This window comes from Balaenoptera acutorostrata, chromosome 17 (genome assembly GCF_949987535.1).
Source record: "Balaenoptera acutorostrata chromosome 17, mBalAcu1.1, whole genome shotgun sequence".
NCBI lineage: Eukaryota > Metazoa > Chordata > Mammalia > Artiodactyla > Balaenopteridae > Balaenoptera > Balaenoptera acutorostrata.
Window position 1 is genome coordinate 70,801,234 of NC_080080.1, and position 16,811 is coordinate 70,818,044.

At 42.4% G+C, this 16,811-nt stretch overlaps 1 protein-coding gene across 3 annotated transcripts in view; it reads right to left on the minus strand.

Annotated features, from left to right (window-relative positions):
* The window catches only part of TRIM55 (tripartite motif containing 55), a 42,319-nt gene that overhangs the window by 9,978 nt on the left and 15,530 nt on the right, over positions 1 to 16,811 (minus strand). The window contains exons 5-10 of one of the 3 annotated variants that reach the window (XM_007185002.3): positions 10,859 to 11,092; positions 10,486 to 10,508; positions 10,258 to 10,382; positions 8,785 to 9,029; positions 7,141 to 7,428; positions 5,726 to 5,813 (exon numbers count right to left, since the gene is read on the minus strand). In XM_007185002.3, the coding sequence (XP_007185064.1) occupies positions 5,726 to 5,813; positions 7,141 to 7,428; positions 8,785 to 9,029; positions 10,258 to 10,382; positions 10,486 to 10,508; positions 10,859 to 11,092 (1,003 nt within the window). The remainder of the gene's footprint in view (positions 1 to 5,725; positions 5,814 to 7,140; positions 7,429 to 8,784; positions 9,030 to 10,257; positions 10,383 to 10,485; positions 10,509 to 10,858; positions 11,093 to 16,811) is intronic. The other 2 variants (XM_007185001.3, XM_007185003.3) reach the window with 2 other exon arrangements.

Sequence of the window (16,811 nt, forward strand, 5' to 3'; positions counted from 1 at the left end):
AGAGTGAAGAGCCCAAAGGTGTGGGTAACCCACATTGTCCCAGATGTTCTGTCTCTGAGCTCATGATATATTCGATAGGAAGCATCTGGGAACACTCAGGACAGGAGGAAGGACCATCTGCATCTTCTTGTCAACACTTGGGTTGGGAACCTTGGACCTTCTCAGCCAAGAGGACAAGCCCAGGGTTGGAAGTCCCTGGCCCACGACAGGGTGGCCTCTGCAGTTCCATGGGAAGGGGTGTAGCCAGGACAAGGAGTGAACTGGGGCAGAGGCATGTCATTAAGATGTACAGACGTATTAGCTCATAAAGCAATTTACATCTAAACTAAAAATAGGGCCCCACAGACGGGTGAAAACTAATCATCAGACTGTAAAGTTCAGCCTTGTCACTTAAAAGCATCAGGCAGCTCAGCCATCGCGGCCCTTGCGATGCCTGGCCCTGTGCGTGGCTGTGGAAGGAAGGGGGGACCCGTGTGTTGGGTTTAGGCCGTGAGGTCTTCTGTGGCCAGCCGTTTGGAACGTCTTAGGGATTGTCAGCATCTTCCTCCTCCAGGCTCTCCCCATCGGCCCTCTGACTTCTCTACCCAACCCTAAAAAATAGTATTGATCTCTGAGAGCGAGGACCTCTCTGTATCCATTGGAGCAGGCAGACACAAAAAGAGTTATTTTTTTTTCACACTTTTGGCATAGATTCTTCAAGAAAATATAACAATGCTAATATAGGCACCTAAACAGAGTTTCAAAATACATGAGGCAAAGCTGATAGAACTGCAAGGATAAATAGACAAATCCACAATGAGAGTCATAGATCTCAAAATTCCCCTCTCAGCAATTGATAAAACAAGTAAGCAGGAAATCAGTGAGGATAGAGTGAACCTGAACAACACTCTCTGACCTGGTGGACATTTATAGAACACTCCACCCAACAACAACAGAAAATACAAGGTTCTCAACTGCACATGGAACATTCACCAAGTTAGCTCATATTTGGGGCCATAAAACAGATCTTAATACATTTAAAAGGATTGGAATCATGTAACAAATATTCTCTCTCCACAATGGAATCATACCAGAAGTCAAACAGAAAGCAATCTGGAAGATCTCCATACAATGAAATACTACTCAGGAATAAAAAGAAACGAGCTACTGATACATGCAACCGAATGGGTGACTCAAGAGCGTTATGCAAAGTGAAAAAAGCCAGTCACAGAAGTCTATATATTGGATGTTTCACTTATACAATCTTCTAGAACTGGCAAAACTATAATGACAAGCAAAACATCAGCTGGGATGCAGGAAGGAGATTAACTGCAAAGGCACGTGAGGGAACTTTTTGGAGTGATAGAAATACTCTATAGCTTTACTGTGATAGTGGCTACACAATGCTACATAGTTGTCAAAATTTCTTGACCCGTACACTTAGAATAGGTAAATTTAAAAATTCACATCATCGGGCTTCCCTGGTGGCGCAGTGGTTGAGAATCTGCCTGCTAATGCAGGGGACACGGGTTCTAGCCCTGGTCTGGGAAGATCCCACATGCCACGGAGCAGCTGGGCCCGTGAGCCACAACTACTGAGCCTGCGCGTCTGGAGCCTGTGCCCCGCAACGGGAGGGGCCGCGATAGTGAGAGGCCCACGCACCGCGATGAAGAGCGGTCCCTGCACCGCGATGAAGAGTGGCCCCCACTTGCCGTAACTAGAGAAAGCCCTCGCAAGAACCGAAGACCCAATACAGCCAAAAATAAAAGAAATAAATAAATAAAGTAGCTATAAAAAATTCACATCATCTGTCATCTCTTCATTCATCTAATATTCCGTGACTACCTTTACTGTGTACATTCTAAGTCTTTGCTCTACTGGGCAATGAGGCCTAAGTACCTTTAGGTGGACTTCAGACATGGACTTTGTGGAGTTTATGGCATCTATAAGGGTAATCACAGCTGTGTAAACATTCAGCTAAATGGGTGCCTAGGAGGAGATTTGGAAACAGTTTGGGAATTCGGGATTTATGTAAGAGCCTCAAGGCAAGAAATACATTTTGAGAAATGCAATGGGCTATCTATTTCACTGAAAATCTATTATTATTATTTCGCCCAGAATGATTTGTGTCAGGCCTAAGTCCATACCCCTCCCAATGAAAACATCCTGAAACAATTTATAAAATTCTTAGTACCAGATTTTTCACTCTCTAATGTTGTGTAAATAGATGAATCCTTTCATAGAGTAGTTGCTTCCTTTTCCTCATGAGAAAACTAAGGCTCAAAGAAATTAAATGTCCAGAGTCAGATGCAGAAGGAGCAGGACAGGAACCGAAGTCCTGTCTCTTGATTTCGTTGATCTTTCCTGAGCCCCAAGCCTTAGCAGAGTTTCTATCCAACTTGTTTGTCTACTTTCAGACTTGAAGAATGGAATGTGGAAAGTGGATATTCTATCCTTGCAACTACAAATAGCTATGATATGGTGAAAGCTTTTAGGGTCTCTGACAACTACAGCTTCATGCTCTGGTGAACTAGATAAGCAGTGGTTCTTTACAGAGGTAGACGTGGCAGAGATTTTAATGTCAACAACCCCATCTCCAAAGCAACGTGTGTGTGTGTGTGTGTGTGTGCGTGTGTGTGTGTGTGTGTGTGTGTGGTGGAAGTGGGACTGGGGTCCTCCGACCTTGAGGCAGCTGCCATGGTCCAGAGCAAATGTCAGCCAGAGCAGCTGCCAAGTTAATCTACCAAATAGGGAGACATTTCTCTGGAAATCCCTGTTCCCTGTACAGCTCTCATCAAATGGTTTGAATAAATTCTTCCAACCAAAGCCACTAAGCCTCACTGGGAAGGGAGGAAGGGGAACACGGAGGGGCTTTCAATTGTTGCTGCTCCCACTTCTGGAAAAATCTAATTGCCACACATATGCCCAATAAAATACCCAGTTATCCATGGGGGTGGGCATGGTCCCTGTGTTAACACTTGGGTGTGATTTGCATGTAAGTAGGTAGGAAGAGAAGGGCAGCAGAGGAAGCAGGTTGGACAAGGAAATCACCCAGGAGATGGGGCTCGCAGAGACTGCTTTCCAAGGGCGGCCGGCCTCATCACTGTGTGCTCCCCATCTTATTATTGCCCTGTCTTCTGAGGTTGACTAGGGCGTGGTGCAAGTTTTTAAAAAATAAATTTTAAAATTAACACATGAAGTAGATCAAATGCTATTTCCTCCAAACTCTCTTCGCATTGACTGAGCATACCTGAGCAGGCCTGGTCTAGAAGGTGGGAACTTAGAGAGCCATTTTGCAGCTAAAGACCAGTTCATGGGATTTCCCTGGTGGTCCAGTGGTTAAGACTCCACTCTTCTACTGCAGGGGGCACGGGTTTGATTCCTAGTCTCCTGATTGGGGGAACTAAGATCCCACATGCCTTGCAGTGCGGCCAAAAAAAAAACCAAAAACAGGTCATGTATATGGGCTTTGCACAGTGTGATATAGGGCTAAATCCAAACCTTGTTGAGAAATTAGTTTTTCTTCGAGAATGAAGGTGGGGAAGGCAACATGTACCTCTGATCTAACAAAAAGCAGAATCCCGGTTCACCACCGGTGCAGAGTCAACGTTTATTTTTTTGCCATGGCCAATTTCTGATGCATAATCTGCCTACGTAATTAGGTGAAGAGAGAAGGTATGCGATAAAGTAGAGTTAATACGGCATCAGAAATCACAGGCAGCAAAAGCAAGGGCAGGCTTCACTGTGTGAATGGCCATGAGGAAAGCACCTGGAAACATTTGCCTTCTTAAAAGGTTTTCAGTTCCACTGATGGGGCTGAAGTGAGTTTACAGATCAGCAAGATCCTTAGATGCTTCTGAAATTCTAAGGCAACCTCGTTTCCTGACACAGGACCGTATTGCTAAGAGAGGTAAGACCACCAGTGAATCAAGGAGAACTCTTGTGTCACATCCTAAATGTTCAGGGAAAGACTAATGATGAAGTGTGAAATTCTAACAAGCTAACATTGCATTGGACAAATATTAATCTCGTGAGTTGGGTTCTGAAGTAGTGAATGTGAATCAGGCCTGCGAAACCTTCACAGAGGTGGGGATCTGATGCTGTGGTGACATCTCTGTCCATCTGTCCGTACCCTCTTTCAGGCAGGGATCAAAGAGTGGTCCTGCATCACGAATAGGTTTCCTTCGCTACGTGAAAGGCCCTTTCTCAAACCCCAGGAATGACACAAGCAAGGTTCTTTGAAATAAGAAGGTCAGTTCACCCTACCCACCCCGCCCCACCTGCCTCAGCCTCATGACAGGCATGTGAATGACAGCATCCATGACATGGGCTCAGTGGATGGCAGACAAGAAGCATGACTCTCCCCCTGCAGCCTCAGGGAAGCATTACACGGATATATGGCAACAAAGCCCCAAACCTGAATTCTCAGAATATAAACTGAACTCCTCAGACAATTATTCAGATCCAGTTATTCAGGATATTCCAATTATGCATGGAGTTTTCTCTCTCCCCATTTGCCCCACTGAGTCCATGGCCAATACTTCCTCCCCTGCTTTTCACCACAAATAATGACAGGAGGAGGAGTTATGCACCTGAGCGAACGATAAGGACACTCAGAACATTCTAGGGCACACAGGTTTCTGGCTGACTATTAGACACTGGGGCAGGTCCTACTCACACACGGTTATAGACATGACAGGGACCCATGGAGAGCCTACTGCCATTGCTGAGCAGGCAGCTAATGAGGCAGAAAGGAGCTATGACTGGAGCTTCCAGAGGAGTCAATGTCAACCAGGGAAAAGTCAGCAAGCCAGAAATAGCTGAGTCCTTTCAGCACCAGTCGCCCCGGATCACTTCTGAGCTACAGGCACAGGGAACTGGGTCTCGGGTCCAGCAAGGTAATTTACTCAAAAGCACACGGGGTTTGAATCTTTAAATATGATTCATTAAGCTGATAATTTTCAAAAGGCTGCAAAAGGAGTAAGATGTCAGTCCCTAAGCAAACCTCCCAACAGTAATCAAGAAAAGGCTTGACCATGAGTATATCAAAGTATATCAAAAATAATATGCTGTTTGCTGGCTTTGTGACTTTTCTTTGGTTCTGATTCTTTATGGCCAGTAGATGAACATTGGCCTTCTGGCTCCTTATGCATTCAGCTCACCTGGCTGAAATGTCCCTGATGTTGCTGTCCCCATGGCACCCTTCTCTCAGGGCTCCCCTCTCCCAGGAGAGACACTGTAGAGTCTGAGGGTTCAGAAAGAACTAGAAGTCACCTGGTCCACCTGCCCATCAGTGCAGTTACCTGGCCACCTCCTGGGCACCTCTCTGGTGAGGCAGATGAAATGCTGCTACACAATCGATGGAAACCCTGCGTATTCCTGAATCAGGCCTTTGCTGGTCCTCGATCTACTTTAAGAGCAGTGCGTCCTCACAGCATTATGGACATCTTTTGAAACTGGCCTCCCCTAATGGCTATTCTGGAGGGTCCACTCCCACTGGATTACTGAATAATTGCCCACGGAGTCTCTGTTCTGAGTCAGGGTCCCCCTCCATGCAGGATTAGATGATGGAGCGATTCTCCTCAGGAAGGTGCCTTAAGGCCACGAGTACTGTCTAAGAACTTGGTTCTTTTTAGGTGGCTGAGCCTCAGAGTTGGGGGGAGATCCATCCCTGGGCCTACGGAAGAGGAACATTACGGAAGAGCTACACGAGATGTTAGTCAAGGGAAAAGAAAATATTTCCTACCCATTAAAGTAAAAATCAAGCACTGAATCTGACGCCAGATGTAGTGAAGTACAAGAAAAGCCGAAAGTGCTAGGCAGATTGCTAACTCCTGTGAGAGAACAAGAAGAAAGCTTCACTGATATTATCACAAATAATATTTTTCAGCATCACTTAGAGTTTTCCGTTTCGTTTGGAGCGCTCTCCTATTTCGGGTTATCATTGTATCACTGTTTTCAGAAAGCAGTTCCTCCTGACTCAACCTCCACTAAATACGTAAGGAATCCCACAGACTTCCTAGAAATAAAGTTCCCATCAATTTTCTAGAAAACTTCCTACTCCATTTTTTTTAACCTAAAAACAACCACAAAAGGTTTCCTTACACCAAACATTTATTGTTGTCATTTTTCATCTGTGAAAATAAATACATGGCACAAAATCATGTTCATCTTTGAATTTTCCAAAAATCATTTCCATTTATTACCTCATGGAAATCGAGGTTCACTTGAGCAGATAACAGTCAAGAGAGTAATTTTATGATTTCTGAAAAATATGCTATTTGTTGTTCCTAATCACCTGATGACCCAGGAGCACAGAACTCGAGCATATTTCTCTGCCAGCTCCGTGTCTGGGCAACACTCACACGCACACGTCATGTAAGAATACTCATGGGTATGGAGTAACCATGAACATTCTTCCATGTGAAGAAATTGTGCAAGATTTCTTCTATGGAATCTTTGAGCCATGCAAACATCCTAACCCAGTGTTAGGAAGAAGACGTGGACTTCACACTTACATTATAAAAAGAAAAAAAGAGGTATTTAATGACCCTTTAAAAAATTCTAAAGGAAGAAAACCTGTGCTTTTCTGCTCCCAGGGGCACGTGCTTAGGAAGCACCAGTTTAATTAAGCCAAGACTATCTTTGCCCAGCTGTCACCGGCACACTCCCAGAACCCATGAATCAGGTTATTTTTCCAGAGTGGACACAGAACTCAATTCAAACGTGTTCCCCAGGGGTTGTTGGGAACGACACAAAAGCGGGTGATTAGTCTTCGGAAGCTCAAGGAGGATGCAGAAGAGGCCGAGCAAGGTCAAGTGGCCTTTGCAGAGGGGAGCTAGGGACACCAGCCAGCCACTGCAGACGGAGCAGCTTTCACCTGCAGGCCTAAGGGCCAGGCTCGCTTGCACCCCTCCCCTGGGAAGCCAGCTGTGAGGTCGCCACGCATGGGCAGAGTGAAGTCAAATTTGTGTTTCTTGTGTTTCATGTAAGGCTTAGAGAAACAAGCCAACACGGGGGCGTGAGTTGCCTCTGTTTTGCCCAAGGCCCTGGGTTCTCTCTGCCCCTCTGGAAGCCCTTCCTTCTTGCCGTCATCCCGGCTGGATCCCGGGCGGCACGGGGGGTGGGGTAGCATTCAGACACCGGAGCATCGACACTAACCTGAGAAGTAGCTGCAGGTGAGCTAGTTTCCTTACCACTCACTGCTGCCCTCTCACTGGCTGCGGCTTCCGCCCCTTCTGCCTTCCGCACATTCGGATCCTCAGAACATGAAGGCCCTACGTGCCCCAGACCTTCGCTCCCTGGGGTGGAAGGTGGGTTGGTGGTGGTTTTCCGCGTTTGGCCTTTATACCAACTAGGGTAAAACAAGGGATCCGCAGTGTCCGTTGCTGCAGGGACTGGAGTTTCAGACTCTGGGGTCTGCTGAGAGCCAGTGGGTACCACCTCCCCCTTCATAGGACAGATGCATTCAAAAGTAAAAAAAAAAAAAAAAAAAGGAAGAAGAAAAAAAAAAGGCAGTCGATTTTAGTTCCCTTGCGGTTTGAAAACTGATAGGTCTCTGCGCAGTGCCAGATCTAATGCAGGTTTCAGCTCACCCCACCCTCCGCAAGCACTAAGGGCAAGAATGCAGCCAGCGGCCCTCTGTCTCGGCATCTGCACGTGCCCCCTCTTCTTTTCTGGGCTTGTCTTTCACTAGATGGTGGCCTGGGCAGGCAGACAGCAGAAGCCTAAAACAAAGGTTGCTTATAAAATATCAGATATGGGAGAAAGGGCAAATTATTGACCAGCATTAATTTTTTTCTTATGTTACATGTGGGCCCCCAAAACCTCTTTTCTGAAACCAAAAATTGATCTGATTGACCAAACCCAACTCTCATTTAGTTACCATACCCCTTTCGATTTCACTGCAATTGGTATACCCAGAATTTCAAGATTCTAGGAACTATAAATAGTATTTTAGCCCAGTTTCCTACGGAGACAGAGCATAGGATATAATTCCATCTCTGAGTTCCCTCTCTGAGGTTTTATTGCTATAGATAATTCCAATCCACCTTGAAACCAGGACTTTTTTTTTTTAATGCGTCTTCATTGTCCACAAACTCAACAGGTTGGGATCTGTCTGCTAAAGGTGTCATGCAGTCAGTACAGAGGCTTGAACACCAAACAGTGACATCTTAGAAACATAAAGTCAGTCAATCAAGTACAGTATCTGGGATGAGCTAATTTCCTAAGAAATTTTTAAAAACAATTCTGTCAACACATAATCTCATCAAATGATGGATACACAGAAAACTAAGCTTCATCTATTTGCCCATGGAACAAAAGCTATAGTTCTGTTTCGGGGTAAGCAACAGGGACATAAACTAGCGTGGGTTCTCTGTTTAGTTCGTTTATTATCTACAGAAAATTCAAAGTTCCGAAAGTGTAACCATTTTTATTTCTCAACCTCTATCCTACATCTGTACTCAATCCTCATGATATCAGCTCACTGTGAACTAACATGTTACACATGCACACAATACACACACGCACACAATCTCCAAAGAGTGCCTCAGATTTGAGGGTGTCATTGGTGAGAAAATCATGTGACACTAAGTCTTGCCAACCAGTTATAACCACAAAGAACCTGCTGAGTCACCTAGAGGACTTTCTCCCTGACACTGCGACTGCCCTGAAATCTTTTATCTTCCACATGCAAGTGTCTGGCATAGAGTTTCCTCTCCTTGAGGTAGAATAAATTGTTCAGGCTGTTCAGCAAGGAAGCACGCGTGCGTGGCCTGTAAGAAGGAGCTCAGGAACGGTTACCTGTGTGGCCGGGGCATCGGCAGCGGGTGGCAGGGCTGGAGGAGGCTCTGGGGCAGCCTGGAGCTCCGAGGCGGGCGGAGAGGCCTCCAGGCCTTTCTCTGGACTTCCGTCTCCTCCTGATGACTCTGTTTGAACATTTTCCGCCTCTTCCACTTCTACTACCTCTCCTCCTTCTCCCTCTCCCTCTCCTCCTTCTCCCTCTCCCTCTCCGTCTCCTTCTTCTCCTTCTTCTTCATCTTCATCTTCTGGTAAGGCAATGCATTTTCATATCATTATGATTACCACTGCGGCCACGAAAAACACTACTGGCCAGTATTTATAGCTCAGATTAAGGTCAGGGCTGGGGAAATCCTGTCCATCAGACACGTAACTGTGGCCCAAGTACGCCACGGGGGGGCTTGCGCTTCTAATTAAATGTGGACAACTGTGAGAGTGGTTCCAATCATCACCATCCTCCTTGTTCCCCTCGCCAGTACTGAGCGCGGTCCTCACCCCCGGGCACCATCCACCTGACCCCCAGAGGCTGTCCCCATTCTTATCATGCTCTGTCACATTTGCAAGCTCCCGGAGGGCTGGGACTGTCACTTATTTATCTCTGTCAAATAAAATGGAAACACAACTCTCTTCCCTATGTCAGAAAACACCAGCCCTGTTTAATTTATCACATTCTTTGTTCAGTGAATGCTGACGTTTGCCACAGTTAACGCCACGACTCTTTTCTTAACCCACTGATCTTAATATTTCCTCAGGCAATATTAATGAGAGACGATATTAAGGATTGTTTTAAAAGATTCATCCTGAAGATTTGCTTCTAAAGTTCTATCTGTGGGCACTGATACAAGTTTATGGCATTATAGTGGTCTAGCCAAGGAATCTCATCATCTAAATGGGCTCCTCTTTTCAACTCTTTCATCAGGATCAATTTCCAAGCCTGGGATTTCTAGGCCAAATGATAGGGATGTGTTTAGAACTCACTGAGTGCATCTGATCACATAGCCTCAGTTTTATTTCCAGGTGTGACTTACTCTATGACCCATTGCTTTTCTTGCCCTCTAAAGTTTAAGTGAAAGTGCTACAATGTCTAATCCAAGTGTCTACTATGTTTTATTTTTATCTCATCCTTAACCTTGCACCTGATGACACTTCACATTATTATCATTATGGCTCACACCTTGTGTAGGGTTGAAGTTGAGATATTATAATCACCATCGATTATTAAATATTTGACAACCCAGAGTTAAATGCCTAATACCAGAATTATAATAAGCACTGTGATATGCAAAGCTAAATAAACACCGTCAACAAACTATATGATTCTGTCATGAAATAGAGCTTCACGTTGGATTATGATCCTTGTAAAGTTGTCGACATCCATTGAGGAGATGATCCTGAATCCCCCTTTCCTCCCACTGAACCCATCTAATGCTTTCACACACCTGCAATTTTGGCCAAATGGTCAGAAGAATAACAAACCTCTGTAAAAATCAATTTCGCGTATTATTTTTTCTTCTCTACTGAGGTTGACTGCAAAGTGGTTCATGTTCTCATAACCATGTTCTATTTTCTCCATCTGAAATGCCTTCGATGCTTCAGAAATTCTGCAACAAAGACAAGTTGCCACTTTTTGTCACTGTGTAAAGTTTGATAGCCTTGGGTAAAAATGAAAAGTATACTTTTTTTCATGAAATGAAAACTACTTACTTTTGTAACAGGGTTTTGGCATTCTGTGGAAGCAAACAAAAGACAAGCCTACTTAAATTCTTTTCATCAAAGACGGTGTTGAGATTTAATTCTTTCCTTTGTTGACTCTGAACATCTCATAGCTTAGTTTCTAAATGCTGTAAAGGACTGCTGTTTTATACCAGAACCCTTTCATATTTAAGCAATGCCATGGTCCCTTAAATATATGCTTATGAAATAGTTTAAACAGATGGAGATATAAGCACATATATTTTGGTTGAGAAGATAGATCAAAATGAGATGTACAGAAAATAATGAAAATGTGATGACAACTATTCAGGATCATCTCCCCACCGTCTTGGTTTGTTTCCTCAGGGGCCAAAGGGATACTTACCTGCAGAAACACTGCCATTTCCGGCTCATCCATGAACTGTATTCCTGACTCAACCAACTTTGACACGTTCTCCAAATGGTCAGAATACTTTTTGATGAGAGCACGGACATGTTCCAGCTTCTCCTCTTGGGTTCGGGTGATGACTTGGGTCATTTCGTTCTTCCTCTCCTCCAAGATGCCATACAGGTAATCAAACTTCTCACAAAGTTCCTGTTTCTGTTTTCTGCAGCATTCCTGTTAGTTGGGTTAGCTAATGTTAGAAAGTGTTCAAAAGAGTGTCTATCTGGAGAAATCACCTGGACATTTCAGGAGAAAAGAAAATTTACTTATGTAGGATATTTTTTTCTTTTCCCTTAGCCTGTCCCTTAGGTATGCATACCCACTGTGTTGATGTGTTGCAAATCCCATTTTCATCATATTTGATACTTAGACCATCCCAAATCAATCGAATTGGCTAAATGGATGGATGATTTTTGGTTTCTTTGGCCGCATCACATGGTTTGTGGGATCTTAGTTCCCCGACCAGGGACTGAACCCGGGCCACGGCAGTGAAAGCGCCGAGTCCTAACCACTGAACCACCAGGGAATTCCCTGGATGATTTTTCAGTCTTCTGTTCTTTATAAGTGGAGAATTTCACAGAAATTAGGACAGATTTGGTTTTAAATTATATATTTTATATTTTCTTTGGAATGAGTATATGTGTGTATTTGGAAAAAACCATGGCACTTCCTGATTAGTACCCTTCCGACTCTCTCTGCTCCATCTACGTTGCTATTGTCCTAGCTTCAGTCCTCCCATGTAGATTCCGAAGCTTCCCAATGGCCTCTGTATCTGGGATTCCCTCCTTCAAGTCAGCTCACGCACTGTAGCCAAATTCATTTTCCTGGCGTTCAGTGCTTCTTCTCTACTATGACTCCCCACTGCTCAAAGAATAACATTTAACTTCATAACTAGCTTTCAAGCCTGTCCATGACCCGTTTCCAGCTTTCCTTCATAATATTCTACTATCCTCCATCACATACCCTGTGTCCAGCAAAAAATGAACCACTCGCTTTCTTTGCTCGTGCTCTCCCCTCTGTTTAGAATGTTTTTCCCCAATTCACAGTTGCAAACTCTAAGCAATCTTAAAAGACACTGTTGACATACCCCTTCTTCCATAAAGAGTCTCTATGACTGAATGTCATCTTTTAATCCTCTGAAATCCTATAATGGTTACTATGTATGGCATATACCTGTATCCACCAGGTCCTCTATTTATCCAGTACTGTCCAAGAGAGGGAAATACTGGATCTAGTCTTTGATTCCTGGAGAGAAGGTTTGCATGTGAGGTCAGGCTTGTGCACTTGCATTGTGTGGCTGAAGCATCTCCCATTACATCCAGCTCCCTTTACTCTGAATCCATGTTTAAGCCCTAATTAACTTTCCAGTTGGCCTTGTCATTGGCCTTTTGGTTTTCCAAGTTCTAGTAAGCTTGGTGTGTGTGTGTGTAGGCCAATTTCCTTGGACCCGACCATCTCTGGGCCCAAGACCTTTACAACTTAGAGCAGGTTTTGAGCCATGATGATCCAACCTAGGTCTCCTGCCTGGTAGGGGCTTCTTGTGAATCCAGCCATTTATCTCTGACATCTCTGACCTTTGTATGACCCTTATTACATGTTTTTTCATTTTAGTAAACATTGGTCTCTTTGATGTCATGTGTCACTTTCTTCCTTTCTTAAATATCTAAACTATGGTCTCCTTGAGGATAGAATCTGGGTCTGCCTAGGACACATACCACTTTGGATAGTAGATGCTCAGTAAATCTCCGTTGAATAGATTTTTTTAAATGATGTTTTATTTTCCCACAATTTATCTACTATTCTCAGAGTAAGCGGGGGAGGATGAACCAAACCAAATTGTTGATTATGATGATACTCCTCAAATGTGCAAGAAATACATCCCTCACCCTACTGCCTCCTTTGGACACAGTCAATTCTCATCACAGTTTCCAACCAATTATAATTATAACGCACAAAGGAGAGCCAATGGTTCAAATTATTTTATTAGTGAATAATAGCTATTGCTGTCATCCACCCATCCATTCATTCATTTAACAAACAATTCTTAAGTGGGACATTTGTGTCAACCACTATCCAAGGCTCTGGTGATCCAACAATGAATTAAACATATTTCTTGTTCTCAAGGAGCTCACAGTTTACTTAATGAGAAAGACTATGGGCCAATAGTGTAATACGACCTAGTAGCCTGAATAATCAAACTATGTTAGAGATTCATACCAGGTTTTATAGAAGCATAGAGGTGGGGCCTTAATCAACCCTCTGTGTGGGCAGGGGCCATTTGAGGGGAGCAGGGAGGGGTTGCCTCAGGAAAAGCTTCTTAGAGGAAGTGGTGCCCGAGTTTGGCCATAAAGGATGAGTAAGAGCAGAGGAAGTACAGGGAGGTGATGAAAATGCTTGGGGTCTCGGCAGTTGTCAAAGTAATAGGACAAGGGCCCACGCAGCATGTCCAGACGTGGAAATTGCTGGACTTGCCAAATTTCCATCCATTTTTAGCCATTTAGCTTGAGATCTGGACCATTATGAGGCCTAGGAACTGTAGCCTGTTAGTATCTTCCCAATCAAAATTTCTTCCATCGTATTACTTACTGTTCTAAGCTTACAGGCAGCCATGTACCCACTGCATTTCTCAAATATGCCTTTGATATCCAGAAGCTCTGCTGTTTTCTGTGATCACACATTGGTTTCTAGCTTATTTTTCTAAAACAAATTGTGCACTTGAAACATTTATAATGAATACTATATTAAGATGTATTATTGGTAGAATATCTTTGTTTCATAAAAGTTTTCTTCTATATGATTTAATATGTGTGAACATTCAAGCCTATGAAAGCCAAATGATTTGCAGTGAGAGCGATGTGAAGTCAAGTGTCACAGCTAGTGTATTCTCTTAAGTCAAATAAAAATTAGATCACTTATTTCAGCCATCTAACGTTTACTTAGTGGTTTAAACGGGATAACTACTTTATTCTTATATTATTTTGAATTCCAAGTATTATTTTATTTCTACTCTGCTTTTTTAATGATTTGTACTATATTGAACTTTAATAAAATTACTGTCATTTTAATAGCAACTATCATTTGCTTATACTTTACAGTGTAGGAAATACTACCCCATGCATAGTATATGCTTAATTATTATTATTATATGACTACATAGTGTGTAAAGCACTTATAATATTACCTGGCACATAGTAGGCACTATGTCAGTGTTTGTTAAATTTAGATTCAATTTTCCTTAATTTGAGCCATTCAATTGTAGAATTTTGAAGCTGCACAGACTACCAGAAGTAACCTGCTCCAAACTAACCACTTCACTTATGTGGAAACTGAAACTCGGCAGAGTGAAGTCACTTTCTCAAGCCATTTACTGTTGGTGCCTGGTATAGAGCCAAGATCTCTGAACTCCTGGGTCATTGCCACTCCCACCACACAGCTGTGATATACTCTAAAGTAACTTGGAAAAAAAATGTGTGACCTGCTTATGTACTGAATACATACCTTTTAACAAATCTACCATGCTGAAAGTAGGCTTTTAAAGGCAAGAATCCTCAAATTGTTTCAGAAATATATTCATTATAATTCTTTCAACAAAATTCACTAAGTGCTTACTATGTATCAGGCATTATAAGATCTAAAAACCGGCCATACTTTCCCAGCGTTCAGGGGGATGGTAGAAAAATTATCGTATTTTCTAATTTCTAACAGAAAAAGCCTCACTTCTTTTTTTTCTCTTGCTGAACTTGCCTTTAATATAATTCTATGCAAAATATGTAAGAGTTGGACAACTGTTTCTAAAAGAGGAAAAATGTATGTTTCTTTTTTGGAATTATGAAATTGGTACTTTGGTACTCACAAACTTTTAGAAATTCACTTAAGATGTTCAGGTTAACCTAATGTCAGATTAAAATGAAAAATAGAAATACTCCATGAAATTGAAATTCTTCTATTTTTCACGCATACTCTTTGAGGTAGGAGCAATACATGAGATACTAACGTGGTCACCCTTCAATCTTTCTTGGCTACGAGACCTTCAAAGTGCGGTGAAAGTCAAACAGCTCAGTTTATCAACTTGTCCTCTGAGGTAATTAGGGAACAGGTGTATATGCTATAAGAAAAAACAAAAACAATAAACCATACTCTCAGAGGCCACCTTGCTACTGACAGTGATTGATTACGCTGATATCAGTACCTACTGTGCCTTTGTAAGTGTGGACCTGAAATGCTTTTAACAGAGTCTTTCTAGCAACATAAAAATGGAATGGGAAAAACGTGGACCTCTGCATCATCAAAACGTCTTCCGAGAGTACACTTTAAAGGATGATTGTTACCTGCAAAAGTGTGATAGCAACATGTTTATCTCTTCTGCACAAAACCTTCCTCACCTCAAAGATTTCTCCTTGCTTTTATCATACCTTTTCATTTATTTGAGTAAAAAGGCATGTATCTTTAAGCCCAGTTCCAGGCTGTGTACCTCCCCCCACTTCTCTGTATCCTAACTGAATCTACATCTATACATTCTGAACTTTCAAGTTTATTTTTTCAAATATTGTCCATTTTATTCCTTTTGACGCCTGTAGTTCCTGTGTCCCCTCTATGTGGGGTGTGGTGTTGGATGTGTGTGTGTGTGTATGCACACACGTGTTTCTGCATGAGTGTGTTTAGCAATTGAAGTAACTTCCATCATAAATGCACTGGTGTTGGCCTCCAAGTATATTGTGATGCAGAGCCTCTGACTGCAACATGACCTTCCTCCTGGGGCTCCCAAGACAGTTATGTTTATATTTATTTATGTAGAAGAACAAATTAAACTTGTCTGTAATACTTTAATGGAAATAAAATCCATCCCATCTCTAGGGAGAACCCAGTATGGGGGCAATATGCCAAAAAGGGGTGATTTTATAAAAGGAAGACTAGTTTGCCCACATTGAAGTGGTAAAATAATGACAGGTAGATATTTGTTTCTAACCAATGCCATAATATCTGGATGAAAAGAAAAAAATTGAGTAGTCATTTGGTTGTTTCCTTAGAAGTGAGTAGATAACCTTCAATATTTATCTTAGAAACATTGTTTAGATGTTGCCTTTATAGAAATGTTAAAATTGACAGATTCTAATTTTTAGCCATCCTTATATTTTAGTGGCAATAAGAAAAAATAAGATACATGACTGCAAAGAGAAGTTTTCATGGAAAAAAATCAGCAATAGATGATCACATACTAAAGAGTAGCCTGCCAAGCAAAGCACCGTTATGAGGTTTTATCATTAGATTTTCAGTGGCTCACCCTTTCCCCAGGCACTTATTACTCTTTGAAAACGATCTTGTTATTAGTTTGTCTTATTGTCTAACTCCTCTACTGGAATAAAACCTTCTTAAGGGCAGGAACATTTTCTGTTTATCTCATCTTTATCTATTTCCCAGCATTACATGTGCAGAATATGGCATATAATGTTTGAACGACTGGATGAATGAATGATATATGACTTGTATTTAGGAATAGTCAGCCCTCACTCACAAGTTCCTACTTTGTTCTGTTCCCAAGACATAGGTATTTAAGTGGATACTCCAAACCTCTTCTTCTTTCAACACTCAAAAGAAAACAGCAAAAAATAGCTCGGCAACTTTAGGGAAGACATTTAACTCAGGACAGTTTTTTTAATGTGTACAAGAAGGGATGGGATTGGATGATTGCTAAGGTCCCTTCCCACTCTACAGTTTCAAGGCTCTACAACTTCAGGTAAATGTGGAGTTATTTGGAGTCTTTAGACTATAAAGTGCCTCTTTATATGTAAAATGCCTTTTTCCACTCATGGCAAGTTTCAGAGTGGTCATCAGAGCACTGAGATGTGAATTACACATCCTAGCCCAGCAACGTCAGTCCCAGCTTTGGAATGTG